Genomic DNA, 27,241 nt, shown 5'->3' on the forward strand with positions numbered 1-27,241 from the left:
CCAAATTGATCTGTTATGAAAATACTATGGTTCACATGTTTTGAATGCATTTAGTAGTAAAACGTTTGTTTCTAAATATGGAAAGGAAATACACAGCTGTATTCATCTGTTCTTTATGGAAATTTGGAGCTGCATTTCCAGGCCCAGTAAGACAGGAACGGAGGTGAGGCAGTAGAAAAAATGGCTAGTGAGGAACGCGAACAGGATTCCCATCTCCTATTTCTGCCCTCTGACATTTTTGTGGGGGCGGGATGAAGCAGGCCTTGGAACAGTCCTACTCCTATTAATGAGGTACTGGTATCGGCTCATTTAAGAGTCTGTCCCCAGTTTTCTTTCATTTTTAGCGAGGAGGCTGGACTTTAGCAACTGTCGGGAATCAGACCAGCTCAATGGAGGCATGGTTGGCTGAAAGCTTCTGTGAAAAGATGAAGTTTGAAGGGGCACTGAAGAGGCTGAGCATGACAGAGGGCCCTACCAAAAAATATACTAATTTTAAAGAGCATGTTAGCAGCCTTCTTTGTTCCAATTTGAAGGCCTACTGCTACCCTTGGAAATGAGACGAACTGCAACTTTGCCAACATTTGTCCCAAAACATTAACGTGAAAATGGCAGCCACAGCCATGGCTGCCGAAGCATGTCACAACATGGCTCACTTTTTGGCTGACCTGCCTCCATTCCCATGCTCTTGCCAGCTCACTGGACAGGAATCCCACTCTTTAGGCAATTAACTCCCCAATTCAGTCAAAATAGTAGCTGCTTCCTGTTTAGCATTGGGGGTGGGTTCATGAATTCCAGAATTTAACCCACTTCCTGATTTCCACCTCTAAGTGAAAAATCTTGCCCCAGGTCTCATCCTTCAAAATGATGCTATGTAACTGTGACATTTGCATCATATGCCCATGAACTTATGAAGATGGACATTTTTACTTTTTTCCCTTCTTATGGGGAGATGTGATGCTTGTGTCATATGCCTATGAACTTATGATAGACATTTTTATGGACATATTGATGGAAATTATTACTTTTTAAAAATAAAAATATGGCATATGGACAATTCACCTTGACCCAAAACAGAGTCCAGAGGGTCAGGTGACTTTTTGTGATTACTGTTCAGACAAATACTTGTCTCTAGAAAGTCATTAAATATTAATGTCCATAAGTGAAGGACCATTCCTTGAAAAGTCATTCAAAGTGTGAGACCGCTTGTGGAATTTACAGCCTCTGTTTTCTGGGTGTTTACAGAAACTCAAATAGAATGGTCCCACAGTCCCAGTGTCTGAGAGCTTGAAACATAACAAAGAGAGGTATGAAGAAACCAGTTTATCACAAGAAGGTATGAATGGTCTCCATCCTCCATTGTGTAGCAATGGCTTTTAACATATCAGTATGGATAATAGAAGTATTGATCATGTGGTCACATGATCAAAACTGACTTGAGATAACAGATATTGTTCCAAGGACGAACCGGGGCAGGGCAGACTGGGACAATCATCACAAAGGGGAACAGCCATCTACCAAGAAGTACAGAACCCAGCCTAACAACCAGCCAACTCAGGCAATGCGAGCGGGACTAACTTGTTTCCACCTGCAAGAGCATATCTCTTTTCCTCCCCTCATCCCCGTTGGTGTCTCTTCATCCGAGGAGACCTCCAGCTGATTTATCTCCTCCTCAGCCAACTCCTGTCCCCATTGTAGTGCTAGGTTGTAAAGGGTGCAGCAGGCGACAACGATGTGTGAAAGCCTCTGTGGACTATATTGCAAGACTCCACCAGACTGGTCCAGGCATCAGAAACTCATTTTCAGCATCCTGATGGTCTGCTCCACCAAGTTGCAAATTATAGCATGAGGCTCATTATACCTTCGCTGTGCTGCAGTCTGAGACCACTGCACATGTGTCATCGGCCACGTCCTCTGTGGGTAGTCCTCATCTCCGAGGAGCCATCCCCGCAGCTTCTGTGGACCCTGGAATATGTCAGGAATCTGTGACTGACTGAGGATGTAGGAGTTGTGCACACTCCCTGCAAACCATGTGCAAACCTGCAGGATGCGTTTCCAGTAGTCGCACACCAGCTGCACATTCAGCAAATGGAAGCCTTTGCAGTTGATGTAGTTGGCTGTGTGTTGTGATGGAGACCTGAGTGCCACATGAGTGCAGTCGATAGCACCTTAAACCTTTGGAAACCTGAGATCTGGGCAAATCCCATCGCTCTTGCATCCTGGCTGTCCTGGTCCCGGGCGAAATTCACAAAGTTGTGAGCCCTCGCGAAGGTGGCACCTGTGACCTCATGGGTGCATTTGTGGGTGGAGGCTTGTGATATCCTACAGAGGTCATCTGTGGAGCCCTGAAAGGAGCCACTGGTGTTGAAATTGAGCACCACTGTCACTTTCACAGCCACTGGCAGTGGATGCCCTCCATGTCCCCGTGGCACTAAATCCTGCAGAAGGTGGCAGATGTGACCGACCAGTTCCCTAGACATGCGCAGTCTTCAACGACACTGGTTCTCGGTCATCTACAGGAATTAAAGGCGGTGACTATAGGCCCTGGGTGTTGCTAGGCACCGACCAATGACAGCATGCTGTGGCTCTTCGGTGGCATGTGCAAGAGCCCCAGCCGCCCCTCCTTCCTGAGGGTGCTGCTCCTCCCTCTGCACAGCCAGGCGTCTCAGTCGCTCTCTCCTCCATCGTCTTCGCTCTATGTACACCACGAGGCACACAGCTAGTTCACCAGGATCCATGATCCTGATGTACTCCCCCTGCAGGGTGAAAGAGAGAGACACATAGGTTAGCTTGGGTGTACTAAGAACCTGTCTTGGTTAGGTGTGAAGGCCCCTTAATGCTTCCCGGAAAGTGCTGGCCGCCACTTGGATGGCCAGAGATCAGCGCGCTGCATGGCTGCCCGAAGCCCCACCCACCTCCGCCTCATTCCACTCGACCGATTGGCAGCAGCTTAGCCCATTGCACTTCATGCTATGCTCTCAGCTCAAGCATAGGCATTCTCCTAACCCACACTGCAAGTCAGCACTGTTAGCTTGAACCATAGGAGAGACTGGTCCAAACTGGGATGCTGACATTGCAAGGGGCTGTGAGCGCCTCCACCATGGCCAGCTTTAGCAAGGAGATTGTACAATGTGGGTAGTTGTCCAATTGTTCTGCAGCCCACTAAAATGTTCATTACTTTGCAGCCTGTGCTTGTGAGTTGAAAAACTCTGGAGCACTTGGATGCCCTTGCATTGCTTGAGTGGGCAGATAAGCTAGAAGCTTGACTCCAATCATATCAATGGCTGTGCCTGAACTGTCTTAGTTGCAGAGGAATGGTCACTTTATACAAGCTGTCCCTAATGTGCGGCCGCTTCCGTTCGCCCACCCTATCCCCCGCTCCAAATGCTTGTACACTACATTCAGCCGCAGGGCAGCCCTAGCGCACCCCCACCCCCATGACACCTCATCCGCAGGGCTGCCCTTGTGGCCCTGCCCCCACACACCTCAAGCTTGAAGCCCAACAAGTGATCCTGATGAGGGCTGTGCAACATTACTGTGTACTCACCTCCGAGTTCCCCTCAAAGTGCAGCCCGCCAAGTGCACGCCTTTTATATGTTGTTGTGAAGAACGTCAGCGTGCTTTCCTGCCGACGTGGGCAGACAATCCTGCAGGGGGGGGGGGGGGGGGGGGGGGGGGGGGCGGGGTAATGATTTTGATGGGCCAGCCTAATAATATGTAAATCATTGGTGGGCTGAGCAGACGATCGCACACTGGTTTTACGCCATTGTGAAACCGATCACATCATGTTGTCTGTTCACGTCACCAAACACTCTTGACGGCATGGAAAATCACAGACAATGAAAAAATAAATCTTTAGGGACCCGAATTTTCTGGTGTGCAGCATCCCATGACATGTGTCTTGAGTTGGATATTTTCCTCACTTTTCAAGTAAATTTACTTTTGCTGCACCAACTGCTAGAAGCTGGAACTGACAACTGTGCAGTGAAGTCAACAAGGCATCTAAGACCTTGGTGAATGGTTGAAGCAGATTATTGGATATTGTTTTCTGGGAATCATTTAGGCCTGAATGGCATATATGCCAGCATTCAACCGCCAAGAACGGATCCCAGACTTCAAGGTGCTTTTCCTATTCCAAGTGGACGCTGAACATCACTAATCCTGACTATTTCTTTTCCACACGCAATTCTGCCAAGTTTGCTGATAAGGTATCTACTTACCATTTAATAAATCTGCTTGGCTATTATAGTCTAAGCCATGGTCTTGCAAAATATTTATTTTACTCGTTTCTGAAATCAATAAAGATCATGCAAAGGCACAAGCATAAAATTGAAATATAGTAATGAGGGTTTTCTGTTTACTCCCTATGACACACTCTGGGTTACAGGGAATAAGGACTGATCAATGTTAGGTGTCTGATATGGTGACTGACAAAAATACCTGGATGAAAAAACCCAAAAACCTAAGTCATAAGAGTAACAACAAATCTTGAGAAATGTCAATTTAAAATCTTTCTGAAAGGCACCAGAAAAACCATCACTTCATTATTTTAATGCCAAAAATCTGTCTCTAAAATTAGGACTTCGAAGAGTGCCACCTTCCTGAAATAAAAATTGCGCCACCTATTTTTAATTAGGCAAAAAGAAAAACTAAAATAACCATTTTTTTTTGCCAGTGATCACATGCATAAATTGTATCTGGTACTCTGGACCAGTCCAGTAAAAGAAGTATGCCAAATATTTCAAATTTGCACCAGGAAGAAATAATCACGATAACATGGTTTTGAAGAATACTTTTTCAAATGTGAGTCACATTGAGTTACATTGACTCTACAGCACAGTAATAGGCCATTCAGTCCAATTGGTCTGCATCAGCCTTTATGCTCTATGTGAGCCTCTTCCCATCCATGAACATCTAACTGTAGCAGCATACCCTTCTATTATTTTCTCTCATTCACTTATCCAGCATCCCCTTACATGCATCTAAAAGATCTTAAGAAATAGGAGCAGGAATAAGCCATTCAGCCCCTCAAGCCTGCACCACCATTCTATAAGATCATGTCATTCAAACATCTGAATATTTTCAAGGCTGAGTTATGCAATGATCCAGAAATATCTGTATAACTTAGCCTTGAAAATATTCAATGACCCAGCATCCAACTTCTCTCTGGGGAAGATAATTCCAAAGTCTAACAACCATCTGAGAGAAAAACTCCTCCTCATCTGAGGCTTAAAATGGAGACCCCTAATTTTTGAACTATGCTCCCTAGTTCTAGACTTCCCCTCAATGGAAAAATCCTCTCAGCATCTGAGTCAGATGAAGAGCATCAAGTCCCCTCAGAATCCTATATTTTTCAATAAGATTACCTCTCATTCTCCCAAATTACAATAAGTATAGGCTTAACCTGCTCAACCTATCCTCATAAGGCAACCCTTTATCCCAGGAACCAGTTGAGTGAACCTTCTCTGAACTGCTTACAACGCAATTATATCCTTCCTTAAGGAGACCAAAACTGTACACATTACTCCAGATGTGGTCTCACTAAGGTCCTGCATACTTGTACTTGTATACTCCATTCCCCTTGCAATGAAGACCAACATTCCATTTGCCTTCCCAATCACTTACTGTACCTGGATGCTAACTTTTTGCGATGTGTGTACCAGGACATCCAGATCCCTCTGTACTGTAGAGTTCTGCAGTCTCTTGCCATTTAAATAATATGCTTTTTTTTATTCTTCCTGCCAAAGTGGTCAACCCCATATTTTCGCACATTATATCCACCTGCCAAATTTTTGCCCACTTACTTCACTTACCTATATCCCTTTGCAGACTCATCTTCACAACTTACTTTCCCACTTACCTTCATGTCATCAGCAAATTTAGCTACTATACACTCTGTCCCTTCATCCAAGTCATTGATATAGATTGTAAATAGTTGAGGCCCTAGCACTGCTCACTGTGGCACTCCACTAGTTACACTTTGCCAACCAGAAAACAACCCATTTATCCCAACTCTCTGCTTCCTGTTAGCTAACCAATCCTCAATCCATGATAATATGTTTCCCCTACACAAGGAGCTCTTGTTTTGTGTACTAACCTTTGACATGGCACCTTATCAAATGCCTTTTGGAAATCGAAGTACATCAAATCCACAGGTTCCCCTTTATCTACATTACTTGTTACTTCCTCAAAGAACTCTAATAAATTAGTAACCATGATTTGCCTTTCACAAAACTCGCACAGCTGAACATGCATTAAATGAAACGAGAGTCAGCCCCCACCAGCGCATTTTAAAGGGGTCATGAAGTACATACGGGTTAGTTGCTACATTGTTTCTTCTGGCTGCTGGTGCAATTGGGCACATTTTTGGAGCGTTCCCATACTTGGTTAAAGTTTGAATAGTTTACAGGGAGTGGTCTGGCTGATTCTTAAGTACTTTTTTATTGATTTGATAGCTTGTACCGAAATAATTTGCTTCCAGACACGGGTAGCCTGGTAGAACTTACTCTGGGAATTGCACATAACTGGGAGAATAAAGAGCGGCCACACAAAGCAGAACAAGCTGAGGGAAGACAGAGAGGAGGAGGAAGGGGAAAAGGGCTCTCAAGCAGGGCCCACATCTACCAAATGTCTTCAGGGAGCAATTCTCTTACCTCAGCATCAGGGAGGATCAAATCTCAAGATGCCTTCACTTCACAAGAGATTGTGACTGAAACCTATCAACTGCTGTAGCTACAACTGTGGCCTCAAAGTAGGACAAGGGTATGCCTATGGGTGTCAAAATGACCATGATTCTTAAATTTATGCATCTGGTTCCTTCCAGGCTGCTGCTGGAGATTTATGCAATCTTGCAGTTTGTAGTATACTGTTGCATAAGGGAGGTCACGAAGGCTTTTGATACATATAGGTACAGCTTCATTTCATTCCCTTTTTCCAGAGGCAGTAGAGTGAGTGAGCCTGGGTGTTTGAATAGATTGCAGGGTTCCCCATGGTGCAGAGCACCATTGATTGCATGCATATTTCTTGCAAGTACCTCATGTGAACTTAACCATTTTCATGAGGTGAAATGAGTGGCTGATTTGTGACCACAGGCAGTGTATTATGCAGGTGAATGCCCATTATCCTGGCAGTAGTCACAATTCACCCTTCTGCATCAGTCCTCTGTGCTACCTGTATTTGGCCCACCAAAGCAAGCAAGGAGTAGCTAATGGGTGGCAAAGGCTATCCGGTCATGATCCTGATCCAAAACACTTACAAAAGTGCATAGCAAGCCCAAAATGTGAGCTATGCTGCCATAAGAAATATTACAGAGCAGCATTCTCAAGCAACGTTCCCATTGTCTGGATTGCATTGTAGAGGCCCTGTAGTAGTCAGTTGATGTGTATCAAGAATTGTGGTTGCGTGTTACACAGGCTTGCCATTATGATGGAACCACCAGCTACAAAAATAATCACCTTAGTGCATTCACTCAGTTCCTGTCTTGTGTATGCTTTTGTCTACCCTAGTGCTCCTACGAGGTGCTTCCCGAGTGGATGTGGAATTGGTTTGGTAGGCTGCTGATCTTCAGGTGAGGACACTGTAGATGGTCTCGGAAGGTGACCTTGAGCAGCCAAGGGTCTAAAGGTCTGGCTTCCAACTGAACCATCTCGGCCAGCTCCAGCTGACTGGGCTGGCTTGCTGACAGGCAACAGCAAGTGCACTGGTGGAGTGACATGGTTAGGAGTACAAATGCTGTCATCCTGAGACAGAACAGCAGGTTTAGGCTCCATGAAGCCACTGCCACCTTCCTGGGCAGCAACTCAGCAATCCTACTGATCTGTTCAAGACAAGATTGATGGACTGCTGCGATGCCCTAGAGACCCCTTTGACTATTGCTACTGAGAGCTATGATGGCAACAGTTTAAGCTTCCAGTGCAGTACTCAGACCTTCGGTGGAAGTTGTGACATCATTCATTAGAATGGGTTCTACAGGTGTGCTGTGGAAATTACCACCCATTCCATGTTGGAAAGAATGGACTCCAGCTCCGTGCAAAGTCCTGCTCTGAGTCCATGCTCTGTGATATTGAGCGCTGGCTTTCTGGCAGGCTTCCCAATTCACCAAACATTTTGTTCTCTACACCCACTAGGCTTCTTCTGCAACTGGTCCATCAATATCCTGATCTGACTCCTGTGCAGCAGAATTAGTGTGTGACATTGCCCTCCAGTGAGCTTGCGCCTGGCCTATTCTTTCCCACAACCTGGCTCCAGCGCACCTGATCCTGGTGTCTCGCCACGTGCAGATCCTTTCTCTATCATTTCCTCCAAAACTTGTGTAGTGTCAGTTTCGGAGCTGCTGACTGAGTGCAAGATTGAGTGATAGTATTCTTCATCTTCATGGTCATCTTCTTCCTCCACTATCTGTGAAGGTTGCAGTTCATGGGCATGTGAAATGAAAAAGGTTACAAGGTTTGGGTTGTAGCAAGGGAAAGAAATAAGTAGAAGCGTATATTTACACCATCTGAAGCTTGTGTGTCAGAGGATATTGTGGAATGAGGGAGAAGTGGAGTGAGAGGAAAATTAGGTGTAGAGAAATTGCCATCATTGATCCCTCCAGCCCCACCAGTGACCATGGCCTCAGTGATGTTCCTTTCCACGATGGCTGGCGTGGTCTCCTCTATTGTGATTAAAACACGCAGGTGCATTTCTCCTCCCAGTTCTTTCCAGCCATCTGCTGTTATGCACTACCTTCCGTAACAAAGAAGGAAATGTGTCAGTGAGAGTCCTGCAATATATTTTTGTGATGTGACCATCATGAATGAATAGCTGCCAGTGTGTTGCAAGCTGAGAGTTGTGGGTGTGAGGTTTGCTGCTGTGCCAAGGATGATGTAAAGAATATGATTTTTAGGGATAAGTACTTATTGATAGAGTGTTGGCAGGCAGATGATGGGCACAGTGAACTAGGCTGGTGTGGCTGGTATGTTATGTCAATTGAAACTTTTTCGAGTTATCAACAGTCACAGATTGCAACTCTTTCGAGTACAATCACAGTTCTTGGTTTCCGGGAGTGGGACATGAACCCACAACCCTCTGATTCAAAGGCGAGGGTGCTATGAACTGAGGATGAACTCAATTATCTTGACAAGTCATGTCAGATCATTAAATTTCTTCCTACATTGTATGCATGTTCTTGGAGCAACATTCCTAATATTGACCTCTGTTGATTATATTTCCCACTGCCTCCTGAGCATAGCTGCATGCAGCATTCATTTCAAAGAATAAGCAGCTCCAATTTAATATACTGTCTGCAACACAATGAACAGGCGCTGGTTAATCATGTGGCATGACCACCATACCTATTTTCAAGGGTTAGCCAATTTCTTAACCATTTACTTTTCCCATAAGCAGCTTTCAAGAGGACATGTATTACTCCAAGTTTGATAGATATGCTTTATACTGTATGCTGCACTGTTACTGCTCTTTGTGAATGATTGTCACAGAAGAAGCTTTGTTCCTCATCTTGGAATATGCTGACTTCAGTTGTAAAAGAAAACTAAAATTAGCTTGTGACTGCAAAAAACGTATTTCCAAACAATTGTAGGAGATATAACTTTATGAAAATATGATGACGACACTGGCAACCAATTAATTAGCCTTTTATCCAGTTTTTATAAGTGGGAAGATTTTTTTTAATTGAAAAAACCAAATGTATTACTTTCCAAGAACAAAATACTGCAGATGCTGGAAATCTGAAATAAAAACAGAAAATGCTAGAAGTACTCAGCAGGTATGACAGCATCTGTGGAGAGAGAAACAGAGTTAAAGTTCAGGTCATGTCCTTTCATTAGAGCTCCCATTTAATAAGCCAGTAACTGCTGCTGTAATCAGCGAGCAAGAGCGAGGGAGAAAGAGTGAGAGAGGAAGAATAAAACAACCCTATAGGGAAAGGACAGGGTCAGGCACAAATTTTTAATTTGCAATCCTATTGAATAAGATTCCACACGTGGAGCATTAATTTCTAAGATTTGTCCCGCTTCTTACAAAGATGAAGCTCAGCAAAAAGCTTGGAAACCTCTGTTCTAGATGAAAGGATTCTGGTAAGGAGCTAGAAGAGTTGGTGTTAGGATGTCTGTAGAGACTGATAACTTTTAAGAAAAAGTTCAAACTTCCAGTGAATTACTCCAATGATTACACAAAGTTTCAAGTTAAGACCTTTACTGTAACAAAAACAAAAAGCAGCATTGACTAAACACTATTTCAGTAGGCAATTTATACTCTAAACTATAGAAAAGATTCCCATTAAACTTTCACAATGACCAAAAATCCCCCACCAATTGTTATTCTTTACTCTGTCTCTTAAGTGGACGCTGCATTCTCCAGGAATGAGTCCACAGCTATTATAGTCATAGAGTTATACAGCACAGAAATAAGCCCTTCGGCCCATCGTGTCTGTGCGAGCCATCAAGCACCTATCTATTCTAATCCCATTTTCCAGCACTTGGCTCGTAGCCCTCTATGCTATGGCATTTCAAGTGCTCATCTAAATACTTATTAAATGTTGTGAGGGTTCCTGCCTCTAACAGCCCCTCAGGAAGTGTGTTCCAGATTCCAACCACCCTCTGGGTGAAAAGATTTTTCCTTAATTCCCCTCTAAACCTCCTGCCCCTTACCTTAAATTGATGCCCCCTGGTTATTGATACCTTTGCTAAGGGGAAAAGTTTCCTCCAAACTACCCTATCTATGCCCCTCATAATTTTTCGTACTTCTATCAGGTCCTGCCTCAGCCTTCTCTGCTCTAAGGGGTAAAGGTACAGCATGGGGTTAGATAGAGTAAAGCTGCCTCTACACTGTCCCCATCAAAAACTCCAGGACAGGTACAGCAAAGGGTTAAATACAGAGTAAAGCTCTCTTTATACTGTCCCCATCAAACACTCCCAGGGCAGGTACTGCACAGGGTTAGATATAGAGAAAAGCTCCCTCAACACTGCCCCATCAAACACTCCCAGGGCAGGTACAGCCAGCTCCTTTTTCCTTTTTCAACTGGATAACCTCTACTGCCAACCCCCACCACCCCCAACCAAACTGACGTTCACGCTGATGAGTGAATTGGAGATGCCTCTCTCTATTCAAAGTTAGGTGAATCTTCCAAGCTTCGTTTAAAGCCTCATGAGCTTGGTCTATTTAATCCATGCACAAGCTCTGATCCGCATCCTGCGTGAACAATGGAGACTTGGTGCCACCATCTCTCGGCACTCCCTCTCTCTGATTCCTGTAGATTGACTGTTTGTGAGGTTCAGTGATACTTTTTAGGAAAACCCGCAACCTCATTCTATAATTGCTTTCTATGGACCCTTCCCTTCTCAAAGCCCAGCTCCATGACAACATGAATCACATGGGCATTGTATCCAGGTAGAAATGCTAATTAGCTATCTTCTAGACTCCCTACTTCATTCCATCTTGGAATTAAATAAGCAGTTAAAATTTTTAACTGTTTATAAAAATTTGACAGTCCTAACACCTCCCTGTAACTTGGAGATTAACCATCTATCCACCATCAGCACAGCTGCCCTAATCATTGTTTACAGTTGTGAATATCTTGCACCTTCTTCCCAGTGAAACAACCTGGGTACCCATTTAATCTTTAACAACCAAGCCACCCAAGCTTGTTGTGAGCAGAATTCAGAGTAGGTCACATGATGCTCTTCACTCCTTCATCTTGCCCTAAATTAAAGACACAGTCCCAAAACATAACAATCTTATAAAACTTGATAACAATAGAAAAACACAGCTCTTCAGAATTTGAAGTATATTCCCCTGTCAATCAAAGGCCAGCAGAGAGTTGGGGGGAGAGGTATGGAAGGGATGTAAATTCTGAGCTTATACATGAAATTAGGTTGTTGAGATAAAAAAAAACTGATTCTCTCCATCCATCAATAAAAATTTATATAAGAATCATAATTTTTACCTGTTTTCAATGGTAACAAGTGAACAATAATATCTTTTTGAAACTGCCTCATAGGTTTGTAGGTGATTATCAATCTTATAGCAGGATTCTTCATATCTTTTCCAGTCCTGAAAAATGAAAGACCCCCCTTAGTTCCCAATATAAACCCATGGGAAAGATTTTCTCTAGCTGTTGTGCAAAGCAGTGATCAGGAACTAGGAGAAGGCAACTAGGAGGGGAAGGGAATGTGGGGAGAGGCAATCTGGAGTTGTGGAGAGGTGGGGGGGAAGGCAATCAAGAAAGAGCTGACTGGGAGGGGGCCATCAATGGATTTCAGAATTGCTGCGGGGCCAGTAAGAGCAGGAAAACATTTTTTAATGAAAAGAAAATAGTTGTTGGCAGCCATGGGTGCTATTGAAAAATCATGTGCAGATTTGCGCACACCCACCTGCCCATCATCGATGAATTTTCAAAAACAGTGCATTAACTTGCATTAGCCCTCTAATTCACATATTCCTTGGCCTAATATACCTGGGATAAGCGGGTTGTCTTATGAGGATAGGTTGGACAGGCTGGGCTTGTTTCCACTGGAGTTTAGAAGAGTGAGGGGTGACTTGATTGAAGTATAAAAGATCCCTGAATGGTCTTGGCAAGGTGGACATGGAAAGGATGTTTCCTCTTACGGATGAGTCCAGGACTAGGGGGCATTATGTTAAAATTAGGGGTCACCCTTATAGGACAAAGATGAGGAGAAAATTTTTCTCTCAGAGGGTTTTGCGACTTTAGAACTCTGCCTCAGAAGGCAGTGGAAGCAGGGTCACTCAATATTTTTAAGGCTGACAAGATTCTTGCCTAACAAGAATAAGGTTATTGGGGGTAGACTGGAACAAAGAATTCGAAACACAAACAGATCAGTCATGATCTTATTGAATGGTGGAGCAGGCTTGAAGGGCTGAATGACTTACTTCTGCTCCAGTTTTGCACGTTTGTATGTTCATAATGTCCAATCTAAGCATCTGCCTGGGATACATAAAACAGTGGGCTTCATGTATCTAGCAGTGGGACCAAAGCTTGTGCATATTGAGTGCAGGGGATGCCACTGCTAAACTGGTATGTTTTGCACCAGTTTAACACCTGAAAAATGGGTGCAACGAATACCAATTTCATCTATGCACCACTTTTGGATAGAAATTAAGATTTTCCTTTCAACACATGTACATTTATTGCTTCCAGATTGTCAGGAAGACATAGTAATTTTCATAATGTTATTTGAAATTTATTGTAAAGTAGGGTAGTAGTGGGGTCTGTGTCTATGTATGTGTGTGTGTCTGTCTGTGTGTGGGGGACTTAACTGATTAGAGACAGCTGGTCTGAAGGCTTTTATGTAAGAAAATAATTTAGGTTTGAAATGTTAAATAGGTAAACATGGATGAAGTTTTAGAATGTGAGGAATAAAGGGAACATTTGCATTTTTAAATAAACTAGACTAGCTTGAATTCAAAAGAGTGGATGAAATGTTTCACTTAGCCAGGAGAAGTTAAGAAACAGTGTGTTTATTTTTCCCAAAGATTACTGGGTAAAATTGGTACTATGATAGATTTCTTATTATTAGAGAGGTTAGAAAGTCCAAAGATATCATGAATCAATGGGAATTTGCATTCAAAGGGGAAAAGATGTATAAAGGAGAGAAGGCTGTGTGCAAGGGAAGGCAATCTAAGATCTAACAAGTGTGAAAAGCCTCCAGCCTCTGTGCCCAAACTGCTGCAAGAACTGAAGTTAAGAAAACTCACTTTGAATTCAACTGTTCAGGGTACCGTGTTATTTTGCCTGGGTCTTTTAAAATTTGTGTATTTTTACTGTTGCCTTAACGGTGGTATAGCTGGGAGTTAGATTTATTAGGGGAGCTAGGAGTTATCATAGTAGTAATTTGTAAACCTATGTATGTGCTTAACAGTATTTCTTTTATTAATAAATGTTTAATTTAGTTTTGTAAAAACCCTCTAAGTGAATTCAAAGCCCAGATTTTGAAATAAATATAAATTGCAAATTGTTGTGGCAGCTGCTTCAAGTTTCCCTCTGGTATTTGAGCAGCTTAGCATTTACCATCTGCTGTGCCATGACACAGATAATCAAGGAAAATAGTAGATGAAAACAGTACTGCTATACCATTCCATAAAAGGCAATTACTATTGTTGCATTAATCAAGAGTTAACCGGCTATTGCTTAAGCTTTTCAAGAATTACAAAGCGCATTTGTTAACCCATGGCTTTGCAGAATTAAGGTGGAGTGTTAACAATGAAAAGGATCGTCTTGATTTCCTAGAAGCCACCCTTCCCATGATTTCTTCACCTTCAAATAAAGAAGGCATAAGTGACTGTTGCACAGATCATGAGGAAGTGGGAACTCATCTTCATTATTCTGTGCTGCCAATTGCAAACCAGCTGGAGAGTAACACAATAACCTCTTACAACTCTTATGGAACACAGCACTGTGATCAGGGGGAAATCTGCAAAACAGGCGCAATCAATGACCTCCAACCTCTGGGAAAGCCTCAGCTGACATACAGAAATAGGTTGCCCCATTACGCTGCAGCTGGTCAGTGGAAAACTGATTATATTATTGACCCTACAGAATGATCCACTGTTGATACCTTAGTGAACAACACTGGCAGTGCAAACTGGTAAAGCTGACAACCACCAGCAGTGTACACAGAAGATGGGTGATCATGTCTGAACGTCTTCTGAACAAGAGATTTTGTTCTGTCACAGCCTCCTTTTTAACCCTTAGCCTCTTTTAGCATATTTCTTCTGGAATCTCAAGTAGTTGCGTCTGAGCCTGAGGTTATAGTCTGTGGGCCTTAAAGGCACACCATTTACCATCGAATATAATGAGTACAACTTTCATTCTCTAGGTGGTTCTCCTCTGCCAACAGCTGAAGTATTATCAATAGATGACAATAACTGAATCCAACAATAACCAAAATCTACAGTATACAGAAAAGGTTTCAGCTTAAAATCTGCACAACTGTTGGAAATTAGTTTAACTGACAAAAAGACTCAATCCTGCAGCCATGCTGATTTTGTGTTTTGAGGTTTGCAATACTGTGCATAAGCCATGGAACATGATGCACTCTCCACTTAACTATTTATTGGCTCAAACTGTGCAGTGAACAGTGAATGGATGGCTTTTGCCATTAGCCTTGTGCACAACTGACCACAGACATTTAGTGAGCTTGTCAGCAGAGACTTCCTCTCTTTCAGCATGTTTAAATTTGGCATCCTCTACACAGGGAATTTGTGGCATCTGTGAAAGGACAAACAGCAGTAAAGCTACTCAACCTATCAGGTTCAAGAATCTTGACTGACACACACACAAAGCAAAGTAAAAAACAGGAAGTTTAAGACGTTGAACAGGAAGCCAAATAAAGTGTGGTAACATATGCTTTTACATGCATGTTTTAGCTTAGAGCTATGCATAGCGATGGTAGAGGCTCCATCAAATGGCTGACCAAGAATCTCTCCCGCTCTTACCGCCTGCCATTGGCATATGTTGGAAGGATATGCAGGTTGAATGTCCTATAATCAAGTCCCAGAGTAGGATTTGAACCTGGAGCTTCTGGCTCAGAGGCAGGGATGCTACCCACTGTGCCACAAGACTTCCTTCTGTCAGTTTTACCTAGCAATAATAGTAAGCCTCGCTGTACAGCAAAACCCAGGCCATTATGCCGGAGATAGTAAGCTTAACTACTCTTATGCCTTTAATGCTGCAGCACACATAAGCCTCTGAAGAGTAATTTGACAGTATATCAGAAACAAGTGGGAATCATGCAGTAAATCAACCTCTTAATAGTACTGCTGTGTTACCCTTTTATAATACACAGATGTTCCACCCACACCAATAACAATTTCCACCCAATAATGGTTAAAACATTAAAACAAATCCATATTGTGTTCCCAGAAATAGCTATTTCACCTCAGGACAGCCCTTATCCTTTCCAGTTTGTCCCTGTTCCACTTTTCCTGGCTTCTTACAAATGCTCCATATATTTTCCTCACAGTCTTTAACTTTCCATTGGCCATCCTGTTAATTAAAATTAAAAAAAAACTATTAATTCAAAGACATAATGCAAAATAACTATGACCACACATTACTGCAACGCAGTGCTTTTTTGAACATCTACTTGTCTATTTGCAAACATTTAGCTGCGTAAATCTCACCAGGTGTTTGTTTGCTCTGGTCCAAAAATGGCATAACAATTTTACATACACAATTATCCCATCGATTAAAAATATTAACAAGTGGATATTGCAGATAAAATATTACTATTGCATGTAAAATGAAGACAACAGTGAGGTACTCAACATTGTTTTACTACATTAAAAGTACTATATAAATCTAAGTTGTCGTTGTACTATCAGAAAGATTATACCACATCATGATAGAGGAAAGTAAAGCTTTATTTTCAGCACATACCAAAGGAGGAGTGCTATCCAGGATCATTAAGAATATGAGAAGCTGCTTACACTGCTTTGTCAATTAAGCAGCATGACATCAAATGCAAAACAGCTTCTTTTGACAACTAATATCAGTCTTTCAATGAACATTGTGAAACGTTCTTGTTTCAAATACAAAGATATATGGGTGGTCAGTTAAGATTATGAACTCTTCCCTATAGTAACAAGTTAAAAAGATTGGATGGCAAAAATAAATACAGCTAGCTTGCAAATGTACAGTTCAGGGATAAGTACAAGAACAGGTCTTTTGAGACAGCTTAAAATTTAGCTAAAAAGGCAAACATTGAACTGGAAAAAATAACAGGCATTCAGCCACTAACCCACTTTTTCCTCAGAAGGTTTACAATCACTGAGTTTTCCCTAGTTACATAATATCTTGAAAGAAAGTTCCACATGAATAGTCCTTCATCCCCAAAAGCATTTAACAGATCTCTAGAACAGCTAAACATCTCACATCACACTGACTTGTTTGCGTCCACAGAGAGACCTGTAGATTTGAAGACCTGCAATAGTTTTGAAAAGGCTTACAGGGGTCTTTGAATAAAAAGTGAGACACTAAATTAAAAACTATTCAAGCTCAGAGAGTGGTAGCAGATCATGAAATAAGGCATAAAAGAGTGGTTAAATATAACTAGCCTATTTCTAAATCTGCTATCGTTATGAAAAGTTTTATCAACTTTAACGTATTCTAACAATTCAGTTAAGTAGATGTTTTTCTAATGTAAAAGATATCTGTGTTTCTGAACATTTAATTATTTAAAAAAATGCAAAGGGTTTTATTTCTGACTATCTGAACAGAAGGGATATTATTTCTAAAGCAGCACTCAAATGGTCTGTGGCTAGACAGTAAAACAACAGTTCAAGAAGGCACTGAAATATTAGTAAATATATTTACAACCTTCTGTGATGACACACACTGTTCTGTGGTGTTATATGGAACATGTGGTTCATTTTTATGCCAGTAAGTGAATGTCACAGGTAATCCTTCTGACCATGCAAACACAGCTGGTGTCCTGTTGTTGGCAAGTCCAATCCAAACCTCTGGTACAGTTTCTGGCAGAAAGATTGTGTATATATATTTAGTTAGGTCAGACAGCATGAAATAATTTTCTCAGTACATAACTGCCAGCTTTCTTCACTGTCAATTTTCACATTCATGGCAGCAATTAGGTCAAAATGGTGCACAGATTTGATATACAGTAGGTTTACCCTGAGGGTCTGATTAGCTCAGTTGGCTAAATGGCTTGCGTGTGGATCAGGTTAACACCAAAAGCACAGGTTAAATCCCTGCTCTGGCTGAGGTAGGTTTGAGGACTGCTTCCTTATTCCACCCGTAGTAAAAAAAAATCACAGCACTGTACTGTGGTTCAGTGAATAATCGCCAAGGACCTGGCTTCGGGCACAGAACTCACAAAGAGGAAAGTGGTTTATTCTATACATATCCAGGAGATTTGTTCATCAATGAAAGATTATTTAGAAATCTGTCTTAAAACTTGGCGATTCACTTGGCACACCAAAACCTTTACTGGTAGAGACTATGTCAATATAAATCACTTTTCAGTTACAAAAAATTCACAACATTTAATGTGTGTTAAGAAATAAGAGACATATTCAATGAACTTGTATCAATTGAGGTGTAAAGTACCTGAACACAAGCATGGTAAAATTGGCTGCAATTGCAAATGCACTGCAGAACTCACAAACGCATATCTTGCAAAAATATATTGCTGAGGGGAAAACATATGGAAAATAACAATTTCGGCCCATCACACCCATCAGAGAATCATTCTCTTTGTAGCAAACCTCAACGGTTTGCCAGACAATTCTCTGGAGAACTGTTGCTACATAGATAGGTCTGGAGGTGTCCTGTTGTATAACTTACAAGAAGTCTGTTCTGATGAAGGGTCACAATTAACTCTGTTTCTCTCTACAGATGGTGTCTGACCTGCTGAGTATTGCCAGCACTTTCTGGTTTTATCCCAAGGAGTCTAGTCTGTTCTCTGCTCTATGTTGCACAGTTTTGCCATCCAGTTGGCCAATCCATTCAGCCAACAGCAGAAGGTGACATGAAAGCTGGGCAGCATGCATAACAGGAGGACACTGCGGATAAGGAAGTGCAAGGCCCTTCAATCCTGCAAGCTTGTGTGGTTATCAAATATTCGAACACTGCATAATAGAATTTCAAAAAAAAGAATGTAATTTATAGTGATATTTCCCCTGCCACTTACTACTATTCACTTTGGTGCAACCATCTAGTGCCTGTCTTAAGTGCTCTTTTATCTACTCCTATGGGGTGCCAGGAGTGGCTTCAGCTTGTAATGTACATGGCTGCTTAGCATTCAGTGAGGTAACTTGAGATAATCATAGCCAATGATCTCGGAGAGCTCAGACCTGAGAAGGTCCAGCTGATTTTGTGGCACTAAGACTGTCACTGGACAAGGGGATTGCAGGGCAACAGGCATGAAGGATCCTGAAGGAGGACAAGATGCACCTCCTTTCACACTGCTGCCATTCTTGTGGGGCGGTGCCACAGCATTCCTACTAACCTATGCGAGAGCAGGCCATAGGAGTGCTTTGATATCTTGGAAGCCCCTATCAAAGCTTTCATTCAAAGTTAGCAAGTATGGCCTCAGCATATGCATCCGTGATGCTAGAGAATTCCGTTTTACAGGCTTAAACACAATATGCATAAAAGTCACCATTCACTCCTTGTTCAACTGCAGTAATTTGGTGCCATGCCTGAATTCTATAGACAGTTAGGTTTACCCAAAACTCCTTCCTCCAATAGGTGAGACTTCCAATCACCAACATAGTTTTAAGTTCATAGCTCATCCACCAAATTTAAACAAGGCATGAACCTGAAAAGGGCTTGTGCCTCTTACTGATCTCATCACACAAGCAATGCCATTGCTTGAAACTTAGAACTTGGTGTTCACCTCTAGGCAGAAAGGAAGCACACATCATGGATGGATGGAAAAGGGGAACAGGAAAGCCAATGCCCTAACTTTTTGTCCTCTCCCAACGCAGGTATCTGCACTTTGCCTCCACAGGGACCCTGCAGTCCACCTCCGAGGAGAAGGATGTCCAAGCCTCAGAGGAAGGGTGGGTGTGGGAAGGCAAACTATGGTGAGGTGGCCTTCAATTGGCATGGGGACCCGGGAAGGAGGCAACCCCCCACCCTTTCACTGGCCAGCAGCCTGCAGAGTCAAACTTGGCCGTCTGTACGTTGGGCACTGGCCTCTTCTGCTGCTCATTACATCGGAGCAATGGCAGGTTGTAACCCTTAACTGGACATTAATTGCCCACTTAAGGGCCTCAATTGGATCAAGGGTGGGCATCCCATCCAATGCCTCCATCGCTGCCCGTAAAATTGTGGCAGGGGCGGGTGAACAGGCAGCAAGCATACCAGCTAGACGTTTAAGGAGTAGAAGCCCTTTATGTTTATCAATGCTGTGGGCTAGACCAATGGAACTTTGATGGCCACGTGTACCATCTATTACACGTTGCACACATGGAAATCCTGCAATGGTCCTAAAGCCAACAACCTCTCAGCCTGGCTATCAAGGTCAGTGTGCTATTGCACAAACTCTCCAGCACTCAAACAGTGCTTTGGTCACCTCAATAATGCAGTGTTGTGCGACTGCCTGGGATATCCCACACATGTCTCTAATGGATCCTTGGAAGGAACCAGATGTGTAGAAATTCAGTGCTGTGGTGATTTTCAGCATCAATGTCATTGGGTGCCAACCCAGTCCAAACGGTTGCAAGTCGTCCTGCAACATCGCACAGAGATTGGTTGCAGACTCCCTTGATGGGCGCATTTTCTTTGACACTGGTGCTCCAACATATGGAGGTAGCTTATCGACTTCTGAACACTCCAGCATGTGGTATGACCCATCTTCAGCCTCCTTCCTGCTGCCGTTCCCCATGGTGTCATTCTGCAGCCCGCACTTTTTGTTGCTGTTGCTGCTGCACTGGCATTGGGGACTCTGGAACCTGGTGCACACTTCCTCTCCACCTTTCCTCCACCGCTCAAGGGTCCATGAGGACTGGGTGCACAAGTCCCACTTTTTGGACCATTTCCCCCTTTCATCCCAAGATCAGCAACCAGTAATACCCAATAGTTGCCCCTCAGCTTCTCTGAGCTACCCCTTTCCTTTGCAAGTTCATTGGCTTCCTCTCCCTTTTCAGCAAAAGTTTCCACTACAATGGAAGGCAGCTCCACAATGGCTGATTCTCCCCATAGAGTCTGAGGATACAACTGCCTTTGAATAGCTGGGGATCTGATGACCCATAATCTCCCTGCATGTTACATTTGGAAGGCACCATTTAATTCCAGGCAGAGGTATGCTAATACGATATAATGACCTTTTTAAAGAGCTCAAGTACCTTGCCTCTGCTTCCATTTAGCTTTACCACCTTGCTGCCTCTCCGCTACCTGTGTAATTCAGCCCAGGGTTCCTGGCATGGGTCTCCGCTATGCAGCCTCTTGCAGGATTCTATGGTTACCCCTCAGCCCCGGTTCCCACCCCACGGGCTGCATTAAATTCCGCAAATGAGTGTGAACTCACCATTTTTAAATTGATTAATGAGAATCGCCACATCTGCCAATGAGTGCATACTAATTAGTTCACTTCCATGTAGGTGACAGGACATCAGAGCATCTTTCCAGTTCAAATCTTCTTTATGCATTTTATAGCAGAATCCATTGTAGGAAAGCCAGCCAGGTTCACAGAATGTGGTCCTATACTGCCAGAATTCTGTCATTGAAGTCAATAGTAAAAGAAAAAAGACTTGCATTTTCATCAAATTCTTCACAATCACATGAACTCACAAAGCACTTTACAGCCAATTAAGTACTTAGTGATGTGTCGTCACTGTTGTACTGGTGGAAACATAGCATACAGTGAGGTTCCACAAGCAACAACGTGATAATGACGAGGTTTTACGTGCTGTTTGAGGGATTGGCCAGGACACTGGGTAGAATTTCTTTTAAATAGTCCCACAGAATCTTTTACAACCACCTGAAAATGGAGCCTTAATTGACTGTCTTATCCAAAGATGGCACCTCCAAGGGTGCAACACTTCCTCTGTACTGCACTGGAATGCCAGCGAGGATATTGTGAACAAGTCTCTGAAGTGGGATTTAAACCCACAACTTTCAGGCTCAGAAGAGAGAGCTTTACCACTCAGCCACAGCTGAGTAATGAATTGTCTATTAAATATTTTCTACTTCAGGATTATGTGGTAGAAGCAAAAAGCACAGAAACTGCATAAATGAGAAATCCCATCATAACAAGTTGTCAAAGCGATTTCAATTAACTTAATAATTTGTGCACCCACCTGAGTAATTGATCATTAAAGCTGTCAGGTTGTTATAAAATACCAACTGGGAGAGGAGAATCTGGTCTCACTTGCATACATCTTCTGCCCCACACAATGTGGTTGCCTTTTAAATGCCCTTAGGGTAACCAGGACCTGTAACAACTATTGCCTTACCCGCATCCCAAGAACGAACATTAAAAATAGAAAAAAGTTTACTTTTTTTTTAACTAGCTTTCCTCATAACCCACAGGCTAAACGAACCATGCAGTTTCAAAGTGAGCTGAAGGAGCAAGAAGATCAGAAGTTCAAATTCTGGTTGTGCTGTGTTAGCTGATCTCAGCCGGGGCAGCAGTGGCAAAGCTACAATTCATATCAGCATTCCAAGCTACAGTAAATAAAACTTCTACTATTGCAGGCTTCCTGTTCCTGGATTGATAATTGGCAGTTCCTGCTGGAAGTGGGTGCCCAAAAGACACTGGGTGAGGGAAGGGTTGGACTTGGTTATGATGGCTTCTAGAGTTCAAGAGTTAACTGGCATTCTGTCTGCAAATTCACACATGAAGACAAGCCACTAGGTCAAAATGGTGGAAGGCCATGCCATCCCTGATAATGTTCTATAAAGTGCTTTATTAAATCTAGTACATACAAGAAACAAACAGAGATGAAAAATTCAGAAAAATCCTAACTTACCAAAGGGTTTCACTTTTTTTGTAGAGTTCATCATTTTTTTACAAATATAAGGTAGGGCTGTTTCACATACAGCGCTGCTCCAATGGTAGTCTAATTTAGAGCTCAGTATCCCACAGTGATATGGTGTCCCCAGTAACGAGCCCCGAGGCTGATCTGTGGAACGTAACATTGAAAGGTTTAAATTTGGGTTTCTCTCCACATTGCTGCAATTGATATTTAAATCTATTCCAATGGATTTGGTATTGTACTCATATTGAATTTTAAACCATTTACGTAGTCTGAAAAATACATGAAGAGGAAAGAATAGAAATTGCTTGTGGTAGCTCACAAAAGCCAATGGGCGGAGAGGGGGGGTCAACATTCTACCCATATCAAATTTCTCTCCATTATTTGATCATCTAGATTTGGACTTTAAATTGGAGAGTCAGGGGATAGATTATGGTCCTTTTTCCCTATCAAATCTTCCATGGTTGCAATAATGGAATCCAAAATCAAAGATATCAATTTGATAAAATCAAGTTAATAATAGTCATGGGATAGTTGAATATTTTTCATGATAACATTTTTCATGATAACATTATTCAAAACAGTTTCCTAAATACCTGTGTCCCAATTTACAAAGCTCAAAGGTTCTCCATCTGACCACTGCCACCCAGTAACTTCATCCAAATGATTGAGGCCTATCCATGCCAGAATTCCAACATTTTTCAAATGCTCTGTAACAGAAGTTTTGAAGCTGTGTGAAATTTGCAGCAGTGTGAACTAGCTTTTTATAGTACTGCATTTAAGATTTAACTCGTTTCACATCCTTTAATAGTATAAAGTAGCACACATCAATTAAGCAAAAATATGCGACAAAACAAATGAACATTATACTATATTGATCAATTAATATTTCTTTAGTTTTCACACATCAGGTTGGTGCATTAAAGCAAATTATTTTTCCTGAAGAATAATAATGATGGTTGTTTATGTTATAAAAGTGAATTATTATTCTACCCACTAAGTGACCAGTGGAATAATTCAATTGATTTCTAGCAGCTATGTTATTCCTGGGCATGTTCAAATGCCAGTCTACTATCCATAATGGTGATATGAATGCAATTTTTTGTTTGGCTTTCATTGCAACCATTTTGATTTTGACTTGCACGCCAGGGACTGTTTCCTGTGCTGCAATTTTTGTCTGGTAACCAATGGACCTGATGTTAACCTGATGAAGTACAACATTTTGTTTGCATTGTGATTGGCAGTTGCAGCTCCAAATTGGCAGTTGCATCTCCAAATTGGAACAGAAATACTTAGTGTTTTTCTTAAGTGTTTTTCTTAAGAAGTGTTACTTCTTAAAGCCAATTAAAGGCTGATACTAGACCTTTTGCCCATCCCTGCACCACTGATGGTCATTCATTCAACCATGACATTCCTGTCGCCAGAAATTCTTCCAGTGTCAATAATTGGACTGTCACAATGCCAAATGCAGCGACTTTTGTCCCAACTTATTCAATACCAGTTAAAGGGCAATGACATTCTGGTCAGTGAATTCTCATGCCATTTCCAAAATGCATCATGCAGCAATGAATTCCATGATGGAATGACATTGTCTGTGACTGTGCCCTAAAGAGAAAACTGTAGGTTTTAAAATATTAATTCTCAGGACATCAGTGTCACTGGCAAGGCCAATGATTATTGTTCGCCCCCAGCTGCCCTAGAGAGGGTGGTAGTTGGCCTTCTTCTTGAACTGCTGAAATCTATTTGGTGAAGCTGCTCCAATAATGCTTTCAGGTCAGGAGCTCCAGGTTTTTGATCCAGCAGATATATATCCAAGCCAGGATGGTGTGTGACTTAGAGGTGATGGTATTTTCATGCACCTGTTGCCCTTGCCCTTTAAGGTGGTGGACTTGTGTGTTGGAGAGATGCAGCCAAGGAAGTGTTGGCTAAGTGTTCCATCCATTCCCCCACAGGTGAGTGGCAAGAGGTCAGAGTCCATCTCATCCTCATTAGTTCCTTCCTACCCACCTCCTTTCTGCCCTTCATTCGTGTCTGTTTCTATCAGGCTTTGTTTGCTTTCAAAACGCAACGTAGTAAAAAAGGAATGAGGAAATAATGTATCTATCTCATAAGTGTAAGCAATTCACATTTGCTCATTCCAATTGTCATCAAACACTGGTGACAATTAGTCAGTTTCAAAATGTAACTATCTTTTCTAAATTGAATAATAGCATAAGACAGTGTTTCTCACACAAAAGCTGTAATGGATGAGTGGGCCATTTGGACCACCTTAGTTCATCTAAAATTATCCTCAAGGCTCCCCTCAATTACCCTCTAGAAAGTGTAGCACAATGCAATATAATGACATGCTCATCCAGAATGCCCACAGCTATTAATAAAGCATTAGCTAGATTTGAATACTCACATGAACTGTTCGGATGATAAAATCACGGTCATTTGAACCTAAAAATCTGTTTTATCAGTGAATGCACTTATATTTATGTCAGTGCTGTGATTTTTTTTTTTTAATAAGATGTCAGAGGTAGAACGTTGATTTTGTTTCGCGACGAATAATAGCAGCTGGTCTAGTGCCAACATTTTATATTTTGTCCATAAAAATAAAAAACAATGTCCTTCATATGGAAGCAGCTATGTGAAGAGGCATTTATCAGTGCTGACAATAAAGGCACAAGTTAAAACACAGAAATTTTCAAACACAGCTGAATAAAAGATTTTACATTGGCGTCTGTGACACATTTACAATTTCCTCAGGTTAAAATCAGAGCACTCCTTGTTTATTAACTTACTGTTGAGATATTCCTGTTCCTTAAGACCTCTGATACTCAGTAAATCTCCTCCTTGTGCCTGACATGAAGCACGGGCCTCATTCCAAGAGTGAAGAGCCAGAAGATTAAATTGATAGCAAGTATGTGAAACAGGATCCTTTTCCCAAACCATATCACATCCGGGATCTGTAAAAAGATAAACAAAAGTCGTTAATTGCTGGAAGTCAGTAATGTTAAACTGCTAATGGTGCACAACTATCTTAAACTCTTACCTAAATTTGGGCAAAACCCCCATATTTCATCAACATCATAATTGCTGGTAGTTGCACACCAAAGGAGTTTATCTTCCCTCCCTTCATTAGTACACTCATGGTACCATTTATTGTTATATTTAAATGGCAGAGCACAAGGCATCCCACGGGAGTTTCCAAGTATAGTATGAATTTCTGAAAAATAAAACATTAGGGATTTTTTTTTCAAATCAACACACTTACTTTTTTCATTCAAGTATCTATCAATTCTACAGTACTACCACACAGTGACACATGGGCCTGAATTTTACCTTGGATGGGGGCGCCCGATCGGTGGGCCTGGGAGCAGTTGGGAAATGGACCACCAACCGCGATCAGCCTCCGAACGCAATTTCACACTTGCTGGCCAATCAACGGCCAGCCAACGTGAAATGGGCGCTCAAATGCTCAGCACTGCTGGGATGGGGGCGGGTAATGACGCTTCCTTGGGCATGGGTGAGTGCTGCGAGAAAGCTCCTTGAAGGCAGGCAGCTTCCTCAGGGAGCTAGACACCTGAAAAAACCAAAATAAAGCTTTCAAAAGCTGAAAAATGGTCCATTTATCAAAATCAATCATTGAAAATATTGCTAATAAAAATGCTGTCCACAGATATTTATTTCATTTTATTTCATCATGGAAATTTCATTCCGCTCTTGGATGAGGTTTGCAAAGGCCGATTTGCCCATCCGCCATCCATAAGGTTGGACCGGCAACAAAAAATCGGAGTCAATTGCGCTGTTACTGGATCTGTAGAGAGTCCAAATGTAGGGTAATATCCTCATGTACTTCCAGTTTTCCCCATAAGGAAGCAAGCAGTGTTGACCAAAAAAATCTTTGGATCATGTAACTGTGGGCTTTGTGTAAGAGCAAGAAACAGTGCAGTTATAGCAGATGGCATTGCGCGTTGCATCTTCCAGCTGGTATTCCTCCTACTGTATGTAATCCTACTAACTATTCTTATAGGCTAAAAGGTTTTATATACAAAATTAAACTTTTAACATTTGAAGGATTTAATTTGAATAAATTTTCAGCTTGGGTGTGAGATGATTTTCACTACAGTAACTTGAAGCATTTCGGACAAGGGTTCACCTAACGGAATCAGAGGTTTCTCAACAATCTTTAGAAGGTTTTGAAGTACCTTTTTAAGATTTTATAAAATCAATTGCAGGTTATGTATATTGGAAAAAAGATGAAGTTGTTTTATATCAAGAATGTAACTGAGAATATGAAGCGTGTTCCAGAAGTTAAGAATGGAATTAACTTTTCTTGTTCACCCCTCTTACACGTGTGCTGAATGGGCAGATTCGGCCAATGCGTGCTCAGTCAGTCCATGTCTCTGTGCATTCAGATTTTGGAGGTTGAGGGAAAGGTCCAGTTACACGGCTAGTGCAAGCCTACTCCCTGGCAGGGCTTTGCGTGGGAATCAAGCTGATGGTGCAAGACTGATTGGAACTAGCAGGCCTAAGGTCAAAGGGTTCTTACATATTCTTTTAGTATAGTCTGAGACCTTCCAATCTAATGGGGAGGTCTAAGTACAAGGCCCAACACTACCAATTCCTTGGGGTGTTTCTACAAACTCAGGCTATTTACAGGGGCATGACTAATCCCTCTGACATATTTCCCCCAAATAATTAACACCTCTATATATAATATAGTTATATAAAAGGGAGTATGAAATACAGTCCAGAAAGAATGGAGGATCTTGCATTTACAAAGCTTCTTTCACAACCTCGT

General features: G+C 42.0%; 1 protein-coding gene across 1 annotated transcript in view; it reads right to left on the bottom strand.

Annotated features, from left to right (window-relative positions):
* pla2r1 (phospholipase A2 receptor 1) overlaps positions 1–27,241 on the bottom strand; it is a 127,893-nt gene that overhangs the window by 73,855 nt on the left and 26,797 nt on the right. The window contains exons 3-10 of the mRNA XM_078552245.1: positions 25,490–25,663; positions 25,239–25,403; positions 23,049–23,162; positions 22,447–22,599; positions 21,003–21,191; positions 17,330–17,484; positions 15,890–15,997; positions 11,939–12,045 (exon numbers count right to left, since the gene is read on the bottom strand). Coding sequence (XP_078408371.1) covers positions 11,939–12,045; positions 15,890–15,997; positions 17,330–17,484; positions 21,003–21,191; positions 22,447–22,599; positions 23,049–23,162; positions 25,239–25,403; positions 25,490–25,663 — 1,165 coding nt within the window. The remainder of the gene's footprint in view (positions 1–11,938; positions 12,046–15,889; positions 15,998–17,329; positions 17,485–21,002; positions 21,192–22,446; positions 22,600–23,048; positions 23,163–25,238; positions 25,404–25,489; positions 25,664–27,241) is intronic.

This window comes from Cetorhinus maximus, chromosome 11 (assembly GCF_964194155.1).
Source record: "Cetorhinus maximus chromosome 11, sCetMax3.hap1.1, whole genome shotgun sequence".
NCBI classification, from domain to species: Eukaryota; Metazoa; Chordata; class Chondrichthyes; order Lamniformes; family Cetorhinidae; genus Cetorhinus; species Cetorhinus maximus.